The sequence below is a fragment of the Vulpes vulpes genome, chromosome 10 (genome assembly GCF_048418805.1).
Source record: "Vulpes vulpes isolate BD-2025 chromosome 10, VulVul3, whole genome shotgun sequence".
In the NCBI taxonomy this organism is placed as follows: Eukaryota; Metazoa; Chordata; class Mammalia; order Carnivora; family Canidae; genus Vulpes; species Vulpes vulpes.
Window position 1 is genome coordinate 31,068,116 of NC_132789.1, and position 21,495 is coordinate 31,089,610.

At 57.8% G+C, this 21,495-nt stretch overlaps 3 protein-coding genes and 1 non-coding gene across 6 annotated transcripts in view; 3 read left to right on the plus strand and 1 right to left on the minus strand.

The window, feature by feature from the left end:
• DGCR8 (DGCR8 microprocessor complex subunit) overlaps nt 1-5,269 on the plus strand; it is a 36,815-nt gene extending 31,546 nt beyond the window's left edge. The window contains exons 12-14 of the mRNA XM_072723512.1: nt 486-613; nt 2,239-2,352; nt 3,364-5,269. Of these exons, the coding sequence (XP_072579613.1) occupies nt 486-613; nt 2,239-2,352; nt 3,364-3,447 (326 nt within the window). The 3' untranslated portion in view covers nt 3,448-5,269. The remainder of the gene's footprint in view (nt 1-485; nt 614-2,238; nt 2,353-3,363) is intronic.
• TRMT2A (tRNA methyltransferase 2 homolog A) lies at nt 1,156-10,421 on the minus strand. 3 transcript variants are annotated; one of them, XM_025982694.2, is made up of 12 exons: nt 10,098-10,383; nt 9,331-9,893; nt 8,958-9,066; nt 8,491-8,672; nt 8,204-8,318; nt 7,998-8,113; nt 7,808-7,919; nt 7,127-7,249; nt 6,882-6,957; nt 6,500-6,616; nt 6,291-6,387; nt 1,156-3,787 (listed from the first exon to the last, which is right to left on the minus strand). In XM_025982694.2, exons 1-12 carry the CDS (start codon nt 10,131-10,133, stop codon nt 3,784-3,786), a joined length of 1,650 nt encoding a protein of 549 aa, XP_025838479.2. In that variant the 5' UTR covers nt 10,134-10,383; the 3' UTR covers nt 1,156-3,783. The 3 variants fall into 3 exon arrangements, with proteins under 3 accessions (XP_025838479.2, XP_025838478.2, XP_025838477.2); XM_025982693.2 differs by lacking the exon at nt 1,156-3,787 and adding an exon at nt 5,742-6,206 and having other exon boundaries at nt 10,122-10,421; XM_025982692.2 differs by lacking the exon at nt 1,156-3,787 and adding an exon at nt 5,742-6,206 and having other exon boundaries at nt 10,098-10,397.
• A 116-nt stretch (nt 10,422-10,537) lies between these two features.
• RANBP1 (RAN binding protein 1) lies at nt 10,538-18,391 on the plus strand. Its single transcript, XM_072723514.1, has 6 exons — nt 10,538-10,851; nt 12,103-12,239; nt 14,137-14,294; nt 16,518-16,646; nt 17,359-17,424; nt 17,968-18,391. Exons 1-6 carry the CDS (start codon nt 10,837-10,839, stop codon nt 18,087-18,089), a joined length of 627 nt encoding a protein of 208 aa, XP_072579615.1. The 5' UTR covers nt 10,538-10,836; the 3' UTR covers nt 18,090-18,391.
• On the plus strand, nt 17,457-17,582 carry LOC112907579 (small nucleolar RNA SNORA77). The gene has a single exon (XR_003232795.1). It is a non-coding gene; the product is annotated as a small nucleolar RNA SNORA77 (small nucleolar RNA).
• Nucleotides 18,392-21,495: the final 3,104 nt, after the last annotated feature.

Here is a 21,495-nt window from a genome sequence, read left to right on the forward strand (position 1 = left end):
GGCACCCTGCTGTGTGGCCTCTCTGGGAGCCCTGAGCCTCTGTGGCTTGGTCTTGGGCCACTGCTCTGGCGTCGCCCGAGCACCTGCCTTGTGTGCTGACTGCCTGCGATGGTGTCCACTAGCATCTCCTCCTGACCTCTGAAGGCCAGTCAGCCTAAGGCAGGACTGTGGTAGTCCTGCCTGCACCATCCCCGTCCTCCTAGTCTGGGCTTGGGCTGGTTATTTGGGTTAGACCGTGTTCCCTTCCTGCCACCCGTGCCCCCATCCAACCCATGGTCCCTGTGGCCGGAGGAGGGGTGTCCTGGAATGGCAGCAGAGTTGCTGCCCTACCACACTCTCTGTGTTGTCCTTCCCCCTCTTGTTGAACATGCCCTCAGCTTGGGGGGTGGGAGGACAGCAAGTGTGTTCCTGTTTAGGAAAGGTGGCCATGTTGACAGCTGTATATTAGGGACTCCCTTTCCACATTTCATCTTCCTTCCTCACAGGTAAGAATAAGAGAGTTGGAAAACAGTTAGCCTCTCAGAAAATCCTTCAGCTGCTGCACCCACATGTCAAAAACTGGGGGTCTTTGCTGCGCATGTATGGCCGTGAAAGCAGTAAGATGGTCAAACAGGTAATGGGGCCCCTCCCCTGGGCCTAGGGCAGCCTCTGTTTCTCATCCTCCTCCCACCCCGGAGCACCCGTCTGGGGTTCTGCTGTCACAGGGACAAAGTTGGGCAGCTGTGCTCTTGTTCAGCACCACCTCTTAGGCTCTGCTGGGCCCTCATTGTGACCTCTGGGAGGTGGCAGTTCGTTGGTGCTGTTTCTTCCTCCCTGAGAAACCTGAGCCTGGCACTGGCTGTGTGGGGATGGCCCATCCTGCAAGAGGTGTAGGTGGTGAGTGATGCCAGCTCCAGTGGAGAGGAAGCTTCTGAGCTGAGCCCTGCTGTTGTGCCCTCACGGGGCTGGGAGCCTTGGGTTTAATTTGAGGACCCCTAGGAGCTTGAGGGAGAGTAAGAGATGTAGGGCAGCTTTTCTTGACTATGAATACTGGTTTACCTTTGCTAAACTGTACAGGTCCTGTTTGGTATCTGCTGTTTTGCCGAGATCGTGAGATTTAAACCAATACCCTTAGGTTTGTGTGCTTTGTGGGGTAGAGGGAAGTACTGTGAGGCATTTGTTTTGTTTTGTTGTTTTTTTTTAAGATTTTATTTATTTATTCATGAGAGACACAGAGGGAGAGAGAGAGAGAGGCAGAGAGACAGGCAGAGGGAGAAGTGGGCTTCATGCAGGGAGCCTGATGTGGGACTCAATCCCGGGTCTCCAGGATTGCATCCTGGGCCGAAGGCAGGCATCAAAACTGCTGAGCCACCCGCGGATCCTGTGCATTTATGGTTTTTAATTTTTCCCCTGGTTTCCAGAAACAGTCTGAATTATTGGCACCCCAGTAGGAGGAGGAGTGGTCATTGTGGAATCCCTGAAGAGGCCCTTGTTTTGGACTTGACAAGAGAGGGTGAAGGAGGTGACACTGGGCCCTTAGGGTGTGCTTCAAGGAACTTCAAGATAGGTGTTACTGAGAAAACTTGGATGCAGTGCAGATGAGGTTGACTTCCGCCTCTATGTGCCTTACTTTTGTGCAGCATCTTGCTTGGGCTAAGATTGAGAGAGAGAAAGCCTGCTTTCTCTTTCTCTCCCTCTCCCCATGAATGGAAACCTTCCCTCGGTTGTACGGCTAGGGTCCAGTCTAGGCACAGCCCCAGCATGCATCTTTTGGAAGGCAGGTGGTGTCTGACACTCCAAGGCATGGCAGGCGTCCTTAGAGATGGCTTCTTACCCGAGGAAGGGTCTTGGGACAGCTTGGTCCTGCGCTGGAAGCCATAGGGCATGCAGACGTAGAGAGCGTGTGTCTAGGTTGATGGGCTTCCAGCTGGGCCCCAGTGCCAGGGTGTGTCCCATCTGGCAGTGTGCCGTTCTGTTGGCTGAGGCTGTGCTGTGGTCATTACATCCTGAGTGCCCAGTGCCGATGGCAGGAGTGGAGGCAGGTGGGTGCCAGGGTACCCTTGCCTTATGAAGCGGGGAGGCCGTGGCTGCTGCTTCCTGCTGAGGGGGGAGGCAAAAGTGAGGATGGCATGGTCAGAAGGTGAGCTGGGCAGCCATGGACTGGTCTATGTTCTCTGCGGTGCGTCAGCCTGCTGGCCACAATGTGTTGATGAGGCCTGCCCTGGGCACTCCTGAGAGTGAGGCACTGTGCTCCCCCAGGAGACCTCAGACAAGAGTGTGATTGAGCTGCAGCAGTACGCCAAGAAGAACAAGCCAAACCTGCACATCCTGAGCAAGCTGCAGGAGGAGATGAAGAGGCTGGCTGAGGAGAGGGTGAGCATGCAGGCTTGGCCGGCACCACAGGCCATGGCTCCTCCATGCCCTCATCACCTTGCCCTCAGTGGAGGGGGTGCCGTTGAGTTAAAGGCCAAAGGGGAAAAGTGGGGGCGGGGGCAGGTGCGGGGGGAATCAGCCTCCAGGAACCCATTTCTGGCTCCTCAATACCTTGGTAGTGCTCCTCTTTTCCAGTGAGTCCTCAGCACTTCAGAGTAGATTTCCTTTTTCTTGGATTTCAGCATTCATGACACTTGAATCAAATTGTTTCATCTTTTAGTAATTATTATAGAGCTCTCTGCCTGCGGTTGTGAAAGGCCCAGGCTTCTGGCCATTTCCACTCAGTATCAGCTATATGAAGGCAGAGATAGTGCACCCACCAGGCCTCCCTTATTCAGGGTCCTGTGGGCAACAGATTGCCATCCTGGACCTCTCCCTTGGGTTCTTGGCATTTCTGGGAGGAAGGAGCATGTTTCACAGAACAGTTGAACCCAGGTAAGGCTCCGTCCTGGTGAATCTTCCTAATGCCACCAGCCTGAGTGGTTGGAGGCTAGGATCTCTTTAAGCTGTAGGATTTGCCAGGGCCTGTGTAAAACCCTGAGAAAGGGGTATCTGCTGTCTGTTTGGTCTGTCTGGCCCAGAAGATGCCACACTCTTGCCCTTGAGTTGGAGTGGGGAGAGACCCACCATGTGGCTTGTTCCCAGTGGCTGTAACTTCCTTGGCCTTTTACTTCTGGGTGTGTGTTCTGATTCCCAGGGAAGCAGTCCTCTGAGACTTCATCCAGGGAGACCCAGCCAGCAACCCCATCCGGCCCACTCCTCAGGCCTCCCCTCCCTCCACCTGGCACTGCAGAGCCGTGGTGCCCTCCTGCTTCAGAGGCTACCTGGCACCAGTGCGCTGAACTCCCCGTCCCCCACCTCTACCCCCTGCCTCGGGAGCCTCTTGCCTGAGGTTGGGCTGGATCACGTGTTCCACATTGTTGGCATCCCTGACCTTTGTTGTTCTTCCAGGAGGAAACCCGGAAGAAGCCCAAGATGTCTATTGTGGCATCTGCGCAGCCTGGCGGCGAACCCCTGTGCACTGTGGACGTGTGAGGGAGGCGGCAGGGCCAGGCGCAGGGACTGGCAGCTCTGCCGCCGGGGACACCACGCGCCGCTCACTCTGCAGCCTCAGGCCTCTGATCGGAGTTCCCCCCCTGCAGCCAGGCATCCGAGGCCCAGGCCAGAGGGGTGGGGCTCTGTGCGCGGGGACAGCAGGGCCATGCAGCTCTTCTTTGGGGGCTGCCCACAGGTCTGAGTGGACGTGTTCAAGGATGGACTCCGCTTGCCCACACAGGTGGAAGCCAGGAGCTTGGCATGGCTGTGGATGACCTCTGCCTCTGTGGACTTGCTGCAGACTGGTTTATGAAGGTTTCCATGAGTGTCAGTATGTTACCTGCACAGACAAGAAGCGACAGACTGAGAAGGCGGTGGCCAAGCCCTGTGGCGCCCACCTGTGCCCAGGGCCCCCGCCGGCCACCGCAGTGGTCTGGCATCCCCTCCCCTTCCCTACCTCCTGTGTTTTCCATTTTTCTCTGAAAAGGTTATAACAGGAAGGAGTAATTTAGACCTTTTTGGCTTAAAATAAACACAATTTTAGAATCAATTATTTTTCAGACTATAGGCGAGCCCTCAAGGTGATTCTTTTCCATCCTTGAAACATGTTGCCAGTGTATGAAGTCTGCAGGTCCCCGCCTGGCTGCCGGCCCTGGCCCTGGGCTGGCATGTGGTCCATTTTTTCTGAGTAAGTCTTAATGTCCTAAAAACACGTCTTCTTAGACACAGAGGCCCCTCACCCTCACTGGCCTCTGGCAACTTTTTACTCAAGATTTTTGCACAGTCAAGTCCATCTGTCCACCCATCAATTTTTAAAGCTTTTATGATATTTTAGCATTTGAGAAGAAACTTTTACAGTGAGAGTAGAAGGTAGATTTGGAATCACGTAGCAGATATAAAAAGTTAAGCTTTTAGCACGAGGATTTTAGAAGAAACAAGGACCCCCCGTGCAATCCATCCGTGATCACAAAGTGGCGCTCCTCTCCAGAGCTGGCACAAGCACACGGAGGGCAGCGGGCTTCCCTGTGATGATGGCTTCACTGGATTTCAAGGGCAGTTGCCCTGTGCAGCTAGGCCTCATGGCCACCTGGTCTGACCAGCAGGCTGTGCTCTCCCAGTGGCTCCTGTGGACAGGTGTTGGGTAGGTGTGCCCCTGCCTTGGGGCCCCAGGTTGTCTGCACGTGCAAGGTAGTTACGGTAGCCATCCCCTCCCTGTCTGGAGGGCCTGTTCAGGGTGCCGTGCACTCCTGGTGCACAGTGGGCTGCAGCGTCCCATCCCATGGGTGTGCCTGTTGTCCATCATGTCCCCCATGGTTGGTGTTGATGGCATTTGTTTTCAGGAAGACAGGCCGTCAGTCTTGTGTGCCACCCACAGTGTATCCCTCCCTTACCACCGATGTGACTGAGGTTGGCTTCTGTGTTGACCTTTATAAAACCCTCAAATCAAGTTGCTGTAATTAGACACTTGCTTCTGTCTTGCCTCCTGTCTGCAGCTGTGAATAATCATTTGACTGTGACTGTTTGCCCTCACAACAGCCAGATGCGCCATTGTGAACCAAAGCTTCGTGCACACGTGTTAGCTAGAGGCAGCAAGCCCTGCTGCAGCCTTCCCCTGTCCTTCCTTTGTACCCCCCCCCCCACCTGTGTGGGTACGAGTGTTGTGTGCACACCGCCATGCTGTGGGGGCAGAGGGCAGGGAGAGCCTGTACTGATGCCACCCACCTCGCCACTGGCCATCGTGTACCTTCCAGGTGGTGGCTAAACTATGGCTGTAAGGGTGAGCCTTGATTGTCTGAATGCATAAAGCAAAACTGTCCCAAAAGGGAATGACTGGTGTTTCTTTCTCATAACCATGTGAGGCTCTGGGGCTTCTAGATCCTCTGCTGGCCAGAACTACCTCCGGTCTGCCCTGCAGAGCTGAGGCATTTGCCTGGACACAGTGCTCCTGCAGCAGCTGGGCAGTGTCTGTCCTGTTCCCCCTGGCCCAGCTCCAGTGGCCTCCCTCGGGGTGCAGGGAACTTGGGACAGACCATGGGGCCCTACCCCTGCCATTGCTCCAGCCCACCTGTACAGCTGGCCCTGGCCCATGAGATCCACATCTCTGCCTCCCTGTTGCTGTGGGCACACTGCTGTGCCCTGCAGCTGTGCCAGAGGCTGGTAGTGGGCTAGTGGGAGGTGGGGGCCCAGACTTGGGCTGCTCCAGGTGCTTTGAGAGCCTTGTCCCCGACACCTGCAGTGGGGGGCAGGAGGGAACCCACATGCTGGAACCCCGAAGCTCTCATCACAATAACAGCAACGGTTCAGCAATTGTTTATTCTCGCTCTGTACCCCAGTTAACCCAAAAGGAACCTGGTGGTGGTTGGAGGGAACAGGCTCCAGATGGACCCTGAGTGGGTCAGCCAGGTTTTGTGTTCTCTTGTTGCTGCCCGAGCGTCCTGAGGCAAGGCAAGGACTTGAAGAACCCCTTGGCTCCCACTCCAGTGATACAGATGGCCCCGTTCTGAAAGGGTTTCTAGCCAGGGACCTAGCAAGAGGCAGCAGCCCTGCTTTCCTCCTGCACAGTGTCCTCTGGGGGCCCCGGTGGGGGCTGGGCTGGAGAGTCCTGGAGTGCCAGGGCACCTGTGCCATTGGGGTGCTCCACCCTCTCAAACAGGATGAGCATCTCACAATGTGGGGTCTGCGGGAACAGGTCCACAGCCACAGCCTTGACCGGCCGGAAGGGAACACCCTTCACCCGGTTAGATGGGGCCCGGCAAAGGCTGTGGTGAGAGAGGAGGGTCAAGGTCAGCCACATGGATCCAGCAGGTCCCAGGGCCACCCCAGGCCCCCCACCTCACACTCACTCTACAAAGTTGCCCATGGCCGCTCGGGGATTGCAAGAGACATACAGGAGCCGCTTGAGGTTCTCCGCTCTTCGGACGGCCAGGATCACTTTAGAATCTGAGGAAGTCCAAACGGGATGGGTCTCAGGCCCAAGGCTGCGTGGCCTGGTGTGCCACCCAGACATACCTGCCCCCCTCTTCCCCATAAGGCTCCGATGGAGGCCACTTACGCAGGCCAGCACGGGGCGGGTCCAGGATGGCAATGAGCTGCTGGGAGGCCAGTCTGCTCACCAAAGCGGGCACCAGGTCCTCAGCTCTCCCACAGTGGAACTCCACGTTGCTCAACTCTGTACAGGACACCATAGTCCTGTCACAGGGGACCCAGGACGCCTTCCCCCCACAAAGCTTGCCTGGCCAGAGGTGCGTTTTACGAAAAGCCGCCTAAGGAACCTGTTCATCCTTGCTCAGCTCTGGTGTCCTGGACACACAGTGGGTGCCCTCCTGCACCCTCTGCCCTCACCCCATCACGGGCCCTAAGAACCACCCGGTGAGTCCCAGGTCCCAGGCAGGAACATCTGCTGCCCGCCCGCTGTGTGGAGGGCTGGCTTTCACCATTATCTCGGGCGTTCACCCGGGCATCTTCCACGGCTTCCTGGCACAGCTCGATCCCCACAACTCTCTTCACCCTCTGAAACCAAGAAAGGACATACTTGTGGCACCCTGCCTCATCACACAGGCTTTTAAGACCGTGGTACAACAGAAGGCATTGGGAGTAACAAAGATCTGGAAGGGCTGGAGGTCACTGGGGGTCACAGGGCAGGTGACAACATGGGTGGGGTGGGGCAGGGGCCACTCACGGGGGCCAGTGCCAGGCCGATGGTGCCAGTGCCGCAACACACGTCCAGCACCGTGCTCCCTGTGTCCAGCTGGGCCCAGTCCTGGATGACCGTGTAGAGCACCTCGGCCGCCAGGGTGTTTACCTGCAGGGCGGGCAGGCAGTGTCAAGGAGGGCAGGGCAGCCTCCCCACCCAGGCAGCATGCCCTCCTGTACAGCCCCCGGCTCCCATCCCCGGCCCACTGGTCCTCTTCCCAGGGGTCCCGATCCCTCCCGCACATCTAGCTGTTTGCCCGAGGCCCAGTCCTTGGACTGACCCTCAATCCCATCATGCTGGCAACCTCACCTAGTCTCCTGGCTTTAAAAGTAACTTGATGCTGATACTCAAAGTTTAAAAGTAACTTCCTGGCTTACCACGAGACTGTGCTGATACCTTACCTCTTTTCTGGGTGCCAGAGCCCTAGCATCATCCCAACTCCTTTCTATACCCCACATAGGTCCCTCCAAGAGGGTTGTCAACCTAACAGCAAATAACTGTTTTTCTACCTTATGATCCTTGTGGCTCCCCTGCCTTGACATTCTCCCCAGGTCTCCCTAGGCTAACCCGCTGTCACTGCCCTAGCCCCCTAGCCCCATTCATCACTGACATCCTGACATCGTGTGAGGCCTCCCTGTGTCACGATCCCCCGAGATTTGGGGCTACCTGGAAGAAAGCGTGGGGAGAGATCCGGAAGGTCAACCCCAGCAGGTCCTCATGGATGCACCGGTCTCCAGCCACGTGCTCCAGGGGCAGGCCCTCCTGGCTGGGCGTCTTTCTGTTGGGTGGCAGAGTAAGTCCGTCAGTGTCACCAGCCCTTGCAGGGACCCGCCCCACCCCTACCCAGGCTCCTCACCGCTGTCCCTCCTCTACAAAGTAGAGGCAGGTCACCCCAGTGGCCTTGCCTGGCCCCGCCATGAAGTGCTGCGCCAAGGAGGCCTTCAGCCCGGCCAGTTCCTCAGGGCCCAGTTTCTGGGTAAGCAGCAGAAAATGCCCTGTAAGGCTGTGTCACAGCTCACCGTGGCCCAGACACCCTCCCCCAGCAGGCACCCCTCCTGAGACCTGGGGGTGGAAGTAGACAATGGCCATGGCTTGGCCACGGCGGCTGGTGCGCACAGTCAGCTGCTTCCAGTGGCCTGAGTACGTCTCTGGGTTGTATGCGGAGTATGGAGTGGACCTGTGGGAGCCATGAGTGGCCGAGTCCCTCAGCATCAGCCAACCAGGACTGAGTGAGCGCCTCCCCACTCTCCCAGCCGTACCCGCCAGATCACAATCCCAGGACCCCCCAGGCAGATCCTCTGCTCCCATCTCAGAACTTCTGGGCCCCCAGCCCAGCTATAAGCCCTCACCGGATGAATTCCTGGAAGGCCTTCACCACTTGCTTGGTGGCTCCAGGGATGTGCACGGTGTCAAAGGGGGCGGCCACAGCACATGTCCCACCCTTATACTTGCCAAGCCGACAGCCGACTGTGTTGTCCTCCCCGTCCACCCCGATGCCGACCAGAAACTCACACTTATTACGATACTCGGTCTGCAGGGAGGGTGGAGGGAGGCAGAGAGACATGCCTGACCTTACTCTGGCCGTCCAGCACTTGTGAGCGGCCAAAAGAGCTCATCAAGTGAGAGATGGTGGTGAGCGAGAGGCACCAGTTTCCCCACGGGGCCTGGCAGTTCAGGGGATGGGGCTGACAACAAGTAAGTCACGTGACGAACACCAGAAAGAGACAGAAAACAGGGAAAGCTATGGTAGAGGTAAGAGAGAAGAGCTCCTCTTAGAACACGAGGTGGATTTCTGGTTGCAGCAGCCGGGCCTGACCTGCTGGGGTGATGGCCTAACCCCTTCCAGTGGGCAGCAGGCCTTGTTGTGCTTGTGCCTCTGTGAGAGCAGCCAGGGCAACAGGGCGCGGTTGGTGCTCCCAATTTCCCTGCAGGACGAGGTGAGGCCAAGGTTGGACTCAGCCGGCTGCCCGCCCCCCACCACCACCCCCAGCCATTCTCCAAATGCCCAGGTGTCTGGGCTCCACCCTCGGGACCTCACCAGCCCCCCCGATTATACACGGGGCTTCCTGGCTTACTGCCCACGAGACTGTGCAGCCATGAGGATGTCTGCACGGTGCACGGTGGGGGCTGGACGAGCATGCAGCGGACCAGAGTTTCGGGGCCACCGGGTGATCTGCACCCACACTCACTTGGCAAGCTTCTGTAACACCTGCTCGCACTCTAGCCGCTTCCGCTCGAGCTGCTCAGCATAGGGCACGGTCCAAAGAGGGGTCACTACATCTGCGATGCAGGTGGCTGTGGGCTCACCCTCATCCTCGCGCCGCCTTTTCCTGGCCATGGGATCCGCCTTGGGCCTGGCAGGGCGCACGCTGAGTGGGCGGCCCTTCCAGAGGGCACCGTGCAGCACACGCAAGGCCTTGTCCCGCTCAGCGGCGCTGCGGAAGGTCACAAAGGCGCAGGGAGGCTGCCCAAAGAGTTTGGTCTTATGAGGCTGCAGGCCGAAGCGGCCCAGAAAGCGCCGGACGTCACTGAAGCTGGCGTGGCGGGGCACGTTCTGCAGCTCCAACTTGAAGATCTCCGAGGTGAACAAGTCGGCCCTGATGTAGCTGTAGAGGCCGGGCTGAGGCGCGGCCTCTGTGGCCGCCCCGGGCGCCCCTTCCTGCTCCTGCGCTTCCTCCCGGGGGGCCGGGGCCGCAGGGCTGCCCCGGGCACCGCCGCCGTCCGGGCCGCAGCCGTCCACGGGCACAGGGCGCTGTGCAGGGGCAGACGGGCCTCGGGGTGAGGACTGGCCCCAGGGCCTGGGCGCCGCCCACGAGCCCTCCGTTAAGGCACCCGGCGCCCCGGCTCGCCCCTCCGCCCGGCTCCCAACTTGCCCCCGTCCCACGTTTTCTCCTAGCGGCTTCCCGTCCCCCCCGCCCCCCGCCCGGCCTCCCATCACGATCTCCTTTCACTTTACCTGGTCGTCGAGCTCGTCACTCACCGTCTGGTCCATCCGCGTCCCGCCCGGGGTCCCCGCGAGGGCCACCTCCGCCTCCGGGCCCTGGGCCTGGCAGAAGGGAGGCAGACGCTCGGAGGGCGGCCGCAACGCCGTGAGGCCGCTTCCCGGCTCCGCCCAGGGCGGGGGCGGGACTCGAACCCTCGCCGCTCGGGTTCGCGTCCCCGACGTGGGGTACGCCGCCCGCCCGCCAGGGGCCCGTGCCGGCCGCTCGCCTGGTTGGCCGCTTTCCCGTGAGCCAGCGCGTGCCGCCGAGGCCGCGCGTCTCTATCATCTCAACTTCCGGTGATGTCATCGCCACGCGCCAGCTCGGATCCCCTGCCCCTTAGCGAGCCCGAGGGGCGCGCGCCACCGCGGGGCGGAAGTGCGCGCGAGGGCCGCCGGGAGTGCACGTCCCCTGGCTGCCGGGCTGGCCGGGCATGCGCCGGGGGCGTTTTGGCGGGAAGCGCGGGGCGGGCAGGACAATGAGACTGTCCGCCGTGTGAGCCAATAAAGCTGCGCTGGTTTTGAATCGCGTCGCGTTTCCCGCCGCCGAGGTCAGGGGTCGGGGTTCGGGTCGCGGGGCGGAGGGAAGAGCGGGAGGGCGGGAGGCGCCGGCGCCAGACGCGGAGGGAAAGAGCTACGACCAGCCGCCGAGAGGCCGCGGAGCCAGCGACGACCGAGCCAGCCGAGCCGCCGCCGCCGCCGCCGCCGCGCCCCCATGGCGGCCGCCAAGGTGCGGCCGGGCTCGGGCGGGGACCGGGTGGGGGCCGGGAGGCCGAGGCCGCTACCGGCGGCCACGTGGGCGGCCCGCGCCGCCGCCGCCAACCCCCGCCGGCTTGCGGGCTCCGTGCCTTGCGGAGCCTCGGCGGCGCGTGGTCGGAGCTTCGGGGAGCGCGGCCTAGGGCCCGCGGGGCCTGGGGGCGCGGGCTTGGGGGCTGCCGGGCGCTCGCGTGACCTTGGGGCGGGCCCCGCCGGGGCCAGGGCGCTCCATCGGGGCGGGGGGCGGCTCGCCGCCCAGGCTCCGTGGTCTCCGCTCGCTCTGCTGCTCGCCTGAGACCCAGGCGGGGGCCCGGCTTCCGCGGCTCGGCCCACTTGCAGGCTTCCCACCGGAACCGAGCGTCCCTCCCGCCGCCGCCTGCGCAGCACTTCATTCATTCTGTGCTCACGGCCTGAACGGCCGCAGGCCGCGGAGGCGGAAGGTCTGGTTCCAGCCGGGTGGACGGGCCTGGCCACGCGACCCGGGGCGGCGGCTGCTCCGGGGACCGCGGGCCTCTGCCCGGGCGAGCTGGCCGACCGCGAAAGGCAGCTTTTCGTATTTGATGTTCCGGCCCGGACGGGTGGTAAAGCTCCCGGGTTCTTACGGACTGCAGATCGCCAAGCCACGTGTTTTGTGAGACTTGAACCTAAAACAGGCTCTTCTGTGGCCTGTAGTTTTCTATTTGTATGATTTCTGTCGACGCATCAACTTTGGGATGTAAGATAAAACTGCCGGCAGGACGTGCATTTCGTGTAAACTCTAGGAGTTGGTAGCCACTTTCACCCCCTTCTGCTAAACAAGAGTACAGGGTTGTTTTTTTTTTTTTTTTTTCCTTCAACCAGTAAACGTTGGTGAAGGGTGACAGGCTCCATGAGGCTCTCTTCCACCATTGTGCCTTTTAATCTTCACCTAGCGCTGTCCTTATCCAGATTTGACAGGTGCGAAGTGATGAGGCAGTGGTCTGGCCAGTAGGCCGCCCACCTTGAGGGGCCCCAGCCACACTGCACACACGTGCCTGATGCCTCTGCAGAGGGCATGGAAGTTCAGCATCTTCCTGCACTCTTGAATGGGGGTGCCAGCCTTGTGTGAAAGACTGTGGGCTTAACCTCTTGCTCTGGGATGAGGCCATTCACTAGGAGGGATTGCCCACTGCAGGCACAGCTGAGCTCTGGGTGGGGGCCAGGCTCCAGAGCCAGCAGAGTCACATCTCTGCACCTCCCTCCACAGGACACCCATGAGGACCATGACACCTCCACTGAGAATGCAGATGAGTCCAACCACGACCCCCAGTTCGAACCTATAGTTTCTCTTCCTGAGCAAGAAATTAAAACGCTGGAAGAAGATGAAGAAGAGCTTTTTAAGATGTAAGTAAGCTCACGTTGCTCCAGACCTTGGTATCTTTAGTGTAAGATTGATTTTATGGTTTTTATGGCCATCAGGGTCTTGGCCTGGCTTGTAATTGGACTGAGACTGAGAAAAGGGCTTGGTTGGGATTGTGCAATAACTAATCCTGTGTGGAAATCGAAAAGCTATTGGACGATGCTTCACTTGGTACCCCTTCTTCTGGTGGCCAGTCCTGTGGAGAGCACAGGTGCTCCCTGGCGTCCTGTTCCTGCTGCTCTGTCCACAAAGGGGCATCGCCACAGTCCTCTGTCCTTGCCACCTTACAGGCTTGCTGCCTTTAGAGGTTTCCAACTGCACTTTTCATCTGGTTGAACAGGGAGTCTCTGCCATTGTTATCATTTCTTCTTTTGCGCTACAGACTTTGGCATCCTGAAGTTTGTGAACTCCCAAATCAGTGTTTTTAATGCACAAAATAACACTTGGAATTACAAATGAAAGGGGGTGGTGTTACACTTACCAAAATCACTTTCTAAAAAATCATTGTACGTGTGTTTTTTGGCGCCTTCAGTGAGAAGCTACAAAGGCAGGTGTCATTTTTAAGTAGCACTGGCACCAGCCATTTGTTGAGATGTCTGTGACAAAATCAGCGCGCTGCCGAGACTGACCTGTTGCCTGTGCTCAGCATCACAGGAACGCTAGGTTCTGTTTCAAGTTAACGGAAGTAGGCTGGAGTGCTTTTCCTGTCCAAGCTTACGGAGCTCCCCCACTCTTCAGATTCTATCCAAAAAGCCAATTGAGGGTTCGAGTGCTTTCCTGACTCCTCTCTCTAAAGAAGGCAGATTGGGAAGACCAGCCTCTTCCCACTACTCTGAAAGGCCTGGGGAAGGAGAGTCACATATATCCCTTTGATCTCAAGAGAATGGTGGGTCTGTCCCAGAAGACACTGGATCTCCACATGTGTGCTTTGCCCAGAAATGGTGCCACAGCCAGGGACTGTTCCCTCCCAGGGGTGAGGACTGCTGCTGGTGCTGTAACACACACACTTCACCCCCCGCTCTGGCTCTCCTGCCCACACTGGACTGAGAACTGCTCCTGGCAGTCCTGAACATAGGCCTTTCCTGAGGGAGGTGAGGCCAGCAGGTCAGGCCTTTACGTCTGCGTCCTTGGGCGTCAGGTGAAAGTTCTGGTGGCATCCTTTTGAGGCCAGTTATCTCCCTTAACAGAATCGAGTTTGGGAAAGAGAGCAGGGTGTTGTGCAGGAAATGGACCAGCAAGACTGGGGTCCTAGGGGGAAGGAAATGGAGCCTGAAGTCCTAAGGGCAGGACTGTTGGGCTCACCACGGGGGCTTTGCTGCCCGGTGGGACAGGGCTTTGGCTGGGCCCAATGTCAGGTACTATTCCGGGCAGGAGGGCAGGGTGTTGGGCCAGAGCTTGGTGGCCTGAGTAGAGGTCTACAGCCCCCTCTCTGTGTTGGGGGGCCAAGGAAAGAGGGCATCTAACAGCAGGGGGAAGGGCTGGCCCTGTGGAGGACAGGGGTCCTCGACCTCTCTCTGTTTTCAGTGCTACCCCTGTGCCCTATGGGATACCAGGGGCTGCCCTGCAATGTGATCACAGGCAAGCCTAGTGTACTTGGGGAGGGGGTGTCTTTGCTGAGAAGTTGGGTCTTTCTGTTGGAAATCTCTTTTCTCTTTGATTATTCCAAGTAAAACCTGGAAATTGGTTGTTGACTTGCTCTTTTGGTAGTTTTTTAACTAACAGTCCTAGAGGTACCAAGAAAGGAAAGGGTGTCTATGGAGGTGCTAGAAACAGCCATTTGTTCAATGCACAGAAAACAAGTGTTCTTTCCCAGCAAACATTTGGCTGTGTATTCCCCTCTCTGTACACATCTAAGCTCTCTCTTAATGGCTTTTCTTGAAGGCGGGCAAAGCTATTCCGATTCGCTTCAGAGAACGATCTCCCAGAATGGAAGGAACGAGGCACTGGTGACGTCAAGCTTCTGAAGCATAAGGAGAAAGGGACCATTCGTCTCCTTATGAGGAGGGACAAGACCCTGAAGATATGCGCCAACCACTACAGTAGGTGACCTTTTCGGGGAGAGTTTTCACTCTGAGTCCCACATAAGGACGCCTTCAAGTCTTCGGGCAGGCTGCCTTCAGTGCCACACGGGAGCCTGGGGGCACACTGTGACATGGGGCACGTATTCGCATTGTGTTCAGGACTTTAAGTGGGAAATGAGGTGTTCCAACACTCTCTGAACTCAGAGCAGACCTACAGAAAAACTTAAGGCATACATGCTGTGGAGTCCAGGCAGATAGGACATGGTGGGGTGGATACAGCCCCATTGTGGGCTCGGGACCATGGAGGGTCTGCCCCAGGAATGGGTGGTGTGAGGACAGCTGTTGCTGTATTTGACATGCCCCATAGGAAGCTTTCCCACTCTCTGTTTTTAAAGTTCTTATTCATTTACTTGACAGAGCATGCTCACACAAGCAGGGGGAGAGGGTGAAGCAGCTCTCCACTGAACAGGGAGCTTGACATCAGGCCTGGACCTGGACCCGAATTAACCGACTGAGCCACCCAGGGGCCCTTACCTTCCCACTCTTTGATGTGTTTTGTCCCTGCAGGGTGTCCCCGGAGGAGGACACAGAAGGGAAAAGGGGTGAGGGGAGGAGGTGGCTACCTTATCCTTAGGTGCCTGTGAGACCGAGCAGGTAGGGGGTGGTGACAGGTTGAGGCCTTTGGACAGGTGTGATGCATCAGCCCTGGACTCCTCATGGTGGGGGTGGGTTCTGGGAAAAGCCACACCAGGCCTGGCCTGTGAAGAGATGACAGTAAGTTCTGGCCATATCAGTCACTTGGCTGCTGGGTTGTCCTGCAGTGCCCTGTGTCTTTGGAAGCAGTCACGTTTTGGGCTCCATTGCTGATTCAGTGCCATGTCGGCGTTACTGGGGAGAATGCGTGTCTGGCAGGGCAGGGCCCCTCATTTGGGCATACAGGGTGACCAGGCGGGAACCAGAGCAAAACAGCCCTTGAGGATGATGTAGAAGGATGAGCAGGTTTACAGAGACTCGAGGGATGGTGGAGAGGGGCCTTTGTGCCCTTCCCTTTTTTTTTTTTTTTTTTTTTTTAATAAATATTTTATTTGTTCGAGAGAAAGAGCACAAGTGGCGGAGGGGCAGAGGGGCAGAGGGAAGGAGAAGTGGAGTCCCCGCTGAGCAGGGAGCCTGATGTGGTGCTTGATTCCAGGACCCTGGGATCATGACCTGAGCTGCAGGCAGACGCTTAATAGCCTAAGCCACCCAGGCGCCTCTTTTATGCTGCTTGGGCCGCTTGGATGTCCTCTAATGAACCCCACCGCCCCTGCCTGTCTGCCCTGGCCCTTGACTTCCATTTCAATTTGAATTTCTCCCCAGGGGTCTTCGGACACCCTGTGCTGCTTTCAGAGCCTCGTCAGGTCACTAGGTTGTTTCCGCATTGTAGGTGGGAGTTCTGGACCCGATACATACCATAGACCCTTGATGTAGCAGGTGGGTAGTGGCAGGAGGAGGCAGTGGCACTTCTGAGCTCTCTACAGCTCAAGGGCTCTCCAGATATCTACATGGAGATGGTGTGACTTCCCGGTTAGATGGTCTGTGTGCTTGGGGCTGGGCAGGGGCACACCTGTGGGTGCGGCATTGGGGGTGCTCTTGTTCTTCACTCAGTCTGTCTCCCCTTTCCTCCTTGGGGCTGTGCAAAGCCTGAGGACACTGGGGTGGCTGTGTTTATTCCAGGTCACAGCTTTGATTTCCATGATGTATGAGCATGTCGCAAGGCCCACGGTGTCCACTTTTGGGGGCCTCATCCCCCAAGGTCCCTGGACAACATCAGAGTGGTTGCCCTGGTCCAACCCCAACCCCTTACCACCCTGCGTACAGTTTTTGTCCCCCATCTCCCATTGGGCCAGATGGTGCGACCAAGTGTGGACACAGTCACAGGATGGGTGCTCCACAGGAAGGGCTAAGTGTGAGTGGCTCTGTTGGCGTTAGAGCCTTGTTCTAATGGAATTAGAGACCCTTGCTGAGGTGTTACTGTGTCAGGGAGCAGGCCACCCCGTTTCCAGATCAGGAGAGTCCTGGTTCTAAGTGAATATGAGGTGTTTGCAAAGAAACTTGTTTGAATAAGATCCATATCCCATGGGACTTTGTTTAAGCCTGGTTGGTGGACCCCAAAGCAGGACCTTGCATTGGCAACCAGGGCCTTTTGTGGTGGGGTGACCTTGAGGCAGTTGACAGGATCCTCACACGGCTCCTCTTTTCCAGTCACACCGATGATGGAACTGAAGCCGAACGCGGGCAGCGACCGTGCCTGGGTCTGGAACACCCACGCTGACTTTGCCGACGAGTGCCCCAAGCCAGAGCTGCTGGCCATCCGCTTCCTAAATGCTGAGAGTAAGCAGAAGGGCACCAGGCCCCAGGGACTGTCTGACTGCAGCTGCCTGTCTGTCCGTATAGCTTTGTGGGGAGAACTGATAGCACCTGGGAGGTGTGTGGTAAGGACTGGTCCCACCTTGCTGTCTTGTGCTGCCTCGGAGGAGGGACATAAGCCCTGCAGTTGAGCCGTGCATTGTCAAGGCCTCACCCAGGCTCTGAGGCCACGAGCAGGGTCTTTTCACTTTTAACCTCAGGTCTTTTCCCCTGACTGCCATCCCTGGGCATCCAGTCTACCTGGGGCAGGCGTCCCCTTCCCAGAGTCTGCTGGCAGCATGGGTCCAGGCTGACCTCTCCTCGGCTTAGCCGTCTTTCCAGCCCTGGATCATCAGAGGTGCACAGTGGGCCTTGTCTAGGAGCTACTCTGTCATGAGTGGAGAGTTGAGTGTTGGGCAGGGCCCTGCCCCATGGTTGTGCACGGCCATCAGAACCGTGTGTTGCTCTGCCCAAATTGTCACGGAGTCAGATGGAGGGAGACAACCCAATATAGCCACCAGTCTCAGGAGGGACTGGAGAATAGTTACTGCTTGGTCTGGGTAAGAGTGAGCCCAGGGCTATGTCCTTAAGTCAGAATTGGCTGTGGGATGAGCCGTGTGTGACTTGATGCTTCATACCCCCCAGGACCTGTTCACTGTTTAGGGATCTTAGGAAGTCTCGTCTCTTCTTTCTGCAGATGCACAGAAATTCAAAACAAAGTTTGAAGAATGCAGGAAAGAGATAGAAGAGAGAGAAAAGAAAGGTGACATGGTGTCGTGGGTAGGGGACTTCCTTGCAGACTCACTCTGCATCCGGCTGCAGCCCCAGGCGGGTGCTTTTTCCGTCTGCCACAGAAACATCCCGGGGTGCTGTGACCACCTCGTCCTGTCAAGGGTGATACAGCCGTCTGGGAACACAGAGTGCCTCTTGGGGAGTGAACTGGCTATCAGGGCCCCAAGCATGTGCTCCCCGGCCTGGCCTCACAGCCCCCAGGCTGGCAGCTGAGTCACGAATGTCCGGCTGGCTAGAGCCTGTGGCCAGAGGGGCCTCAAGAGGTCCTCACAGTCACCTGGTCACTTGGGGCCCAACGATGGCTGCTGTAGCAGGTGACCTGACATAACTGAGCTCCCTGACTGCCGTCCCAGGCATGAGCTCTTCCTCGTTAGTGTGACCCTGGAGGCTGGCTTGGCTGGCACACTGTGAAGTGACCGGTCCTGCGGCCTCTGCCCGGGACCACAGGAGGTGGGCGGGCTGGGCTGGGCACTGCTTCTCTGTCTTCTTACTGCGTCCCCCTATGTCTTAGCAGGGTCGGGCAAAAATGACGATGCCGAAAAGGTGACTGAGAAGCTAGAAGCTCTCTCGGTGAAGGAGGAGAGCAAGGAGTCAGAAGATGCCGAGAGCAAGGCTGGAGCGGAGGAGGAGCAATAAGCCGCCTCCCCTTGTTTTCTCTTCCTTCCGTTCTTTTCCTCCTTTTTTCTTTTTTAAAATTTTGCCCTGCCCCTTCTTTTCAGTTTGTTTTTATTCTGTTTTGTTTTTACAAGGGACTTTATATAAAGAACTGAATTCCAACATTCAGGTTGTTTTTTTCTAAGTTTTTGCCCTATTGAAGAAGACTTCAGAAAATCCATTCCCCAGTCATGAAAATGTACTGTGCTCACTTTCTTTTCCATAGTGGAAACACTTATTTATAGTCATCAAAAATAGCAAATAAACGACACATTTGAAACCTGCACGGAGGGGAGGACCGTGTGTGCGCCGGCCTGTCCTGGGAACAGCAGTGTGGGCGCCCCCTGGCTCTGGGCTCTGGGGGCAGCAGCGCGGGTCCCACCCTCTGCCACTGGCTCCTCCCCCATGGGCTTGGGGGTTGGCCCCTGGGGCCGTTCTGTGTCTGAGGTGGGGCACGTGTGCTTGTGGCCAGGAATAGGTAGGCATTTTGGCTTTTGCCTCTGGGGGAGGGAAAGGAAGACCCATCAGAGTACCCTGGCTCTGTGCCCTGGTGGAGGGAAAGGCTGGTCCCATAGCACACTTGTCTGGTGCAGTGTGTGAGTGCAGGATTGGCCCACGGCCCTCCTTGGATACCCTGCTGCCATCCTCAGAAGAAACTCCTGCCCGCTCACTCGTGGCATCTCCATCTGGGTGGAATTGTGGCCATCTACAATAGCTTTAAATAAAGGGACGTTTTCAAGAACGCAAATGGGTTACCGCCATTTGGAGGTTCGTCTTGTAAAACAAATTGTGTCTCAGTGTTGTCCTAAGTGGGGGAGAAGCGTTTTTGGTGCACCGACAGGCTTCTCAAGGCGCATGGTGACACATGGTAACTTGTCCTGGGAGGCCAAAGGAGCAGTGGAATGTGGCCATGCTGCCCTCCAGTGGGACGAGCAAGTTATGACCTGGCCCTGGAGTTGGGGTACTCCTCTCGCTCGGCTGCTGGCCATTAACACCTGCCGGGGGTACTTTACAGTGTGGCCAGTTTACTCGCCAGCCCCTACTCTGTCCGACCTCCCAGTGTGCTGGACCCTGGGACCTGGGTCTGGTTCCATCCCTTGGGTTGTTGTTCCCTCTGGGGGATGTACTTCCAAAGGAAGCGGCTCTTTTTTTAAAAAGCCACACTGAAGAGTTCACTGGCCAGCATTGTGTCCTGGCAGCCTTAGTCCTCTAGAGGCACAGGTCTGGGTCCTCTTGAAGTCCCAGTGGGCACAGGGGCTCTTCCCACCAAGAAAGTACATTGAAGCTCGTGCACCTCCCCTATCTTCTGGGGAATTTTGATGTAAAGGACAGTTGCTTCCCCGTGGGCTTCCTTTAGATGCACTGATGAAAGGCCGGCCCAGGCTTGATCCTTCAGGGAAGGACACCCCCTTTTAGCATAGAATGGTTGTTGAACATTCTGTTTTTTTGCTTTGGGCTCCCATACAAGATAAATTCTTGATGTAAAAGCCCAGGCTGACTTCCTCTTGGGTGATGAATTGTGTCTCCCCTTTCCCCCAGGTGGGGAAACCCTGACTTGCAGGGTAGGCCCCTCAGAACGGCTGGGGAGCAGGGCTGTGCTGTGACCAGGCCACATTACAGGGTGCATGTAAAGGTGTGGATTGCTGACACTGCAATGCTGCAGAAAGGGAGGCGTGCCGTCCTGACGGTCCCACTGGGATGAGCAGGGATGCCAGCGGGGCCTCTCCCGTGCCCCTCAGCCAGTGTGTTCTTAGGTGGGTTCCTCCCTGTGGCACAGCGGCAATGGCAAGCTACAACTGAGGTGCTGATGGTATTGGGGAAGGAGTGAGAAGGGACATGAACCTTTCCGTTCCAGGTAAGTCCACTGGGCTGCAGGTTGGGCAAGCCTGCTGTGCTTTCCTTTTCCTGGGGATAACTCCTTAGGGGGAGGACTCCCAGGTCAGAGGCCTCTCTAGGTCTCTGTCCTCTTCCCTTCACCCATCCAGGACTCCCCTCTGCCCAGAGAGTCTGCAGGGACCTCACCAAGGAGACTCCAAGCACCCTTTCCTGTGACCAGTGCTTGGCACACTCCACAGCTCTCAGCTCTCAGCTGTCCTGGTGCCGCCTCTGCACGACCTGGAGTCAGACCTGACTGGACCTGGGCTACCAGTTGGGAGCCTGTGGGGAAGAGCCTCTCACAAGTGGGCCTGCATCCAGAGGCTTCCAGAGGCCTGGGGTCCCAGGGCTGGGTTGCAGAAGGACAGGAACAAGCTTGGGTGGGGCATGCTTTGGCTGGAGTCTTTGTGAGGACCCTGGACCTTGCAGCTCCAGGCGCTGAGGCTATTGGAGGGCTGGGGCGCTGTGGGCAGAAGTAGGGAGGTGTCTGCTCTTGGCTCACTTTTGTGCCCTGAGCCTCCCACTCAGTGCAAGGGTGCTCCCCTAACTCTATGTGGGGACCCTGAAGTGGGCTCCCCGCAGGGCAGAGGCTAAAACTGCAGTGTTATGGGGAAAAGCCCATCACCATCTTTGCTGTCAGGGAGCTGTATTAATGCCCCAGGTCTTTTCTTTTTTTTTTTTCTTTTTTAAAAGGTATTTTTATTTATTTATTTATGATAGTCACAGAGAGAGAGAGAGAGAGAGAGAGAGAGAGGCAGAGACACAGGCAGAGGGAGAAGCAGGCTCCATGCACCGGGAGCCTGACGTGGGATTCGATCCCGGATCTCCAGGATCGCGCCCTGGGCCAAAGGCAGGCGCTAAACCGCTGCGCCACCCAGGGATCCCCCCCCAGGTCTTTTCTAATGGCACACGGCTGGCAGCCTGCTCGCTGGGACTGGTGCCTTCATAAGGCCCACCTACAGGCAGGAAGGGGCTTCCAGGCCTACGATCCCCAGGGCCTGTGGCAGCATGGCCTGGGGAGGTGGCCCCTGAGCAGCAAGGGATTCTGGCCATAGAGGACCAGGTGCCCAGGGCCAAGGAGGGTGAGGACCCCTCACACGGATTCCCACCTGGGGAGGACACTGATGGGTCTTGATTTCTGAGCAGAGGGCCCTGGGGGTGTGTTAGAGGGAACAGAGACTTCCTGGCCCTAACTGTGTTGGGTTCGGAGCATGACCCAGGTCCTACCCTCCCATGGGTTGGGCACTGCTCTGCCCGCCTGCTGAGCCTGCTCGTCCACACCGCAGCCGGGCACTGCAAGGGTGCAGGTCCACCTTAAACGGGCAGCGGCAGCCGGGCTGGAGGGTGGGATTTCCTGCAGGAGGTGGGCCTGCCCGCCGGCCTATCCCAGGCAGGGCAGGATGCCCGCTTCCCGAGGGGCGAGGGGCTCACCCGGCCCCAGCTCTCCCACCTACGCACACTCCCGAACCTGCAGCTGGGGCCAGGAGGCCTCTCCCTGAGAGTCCAGCGCCCC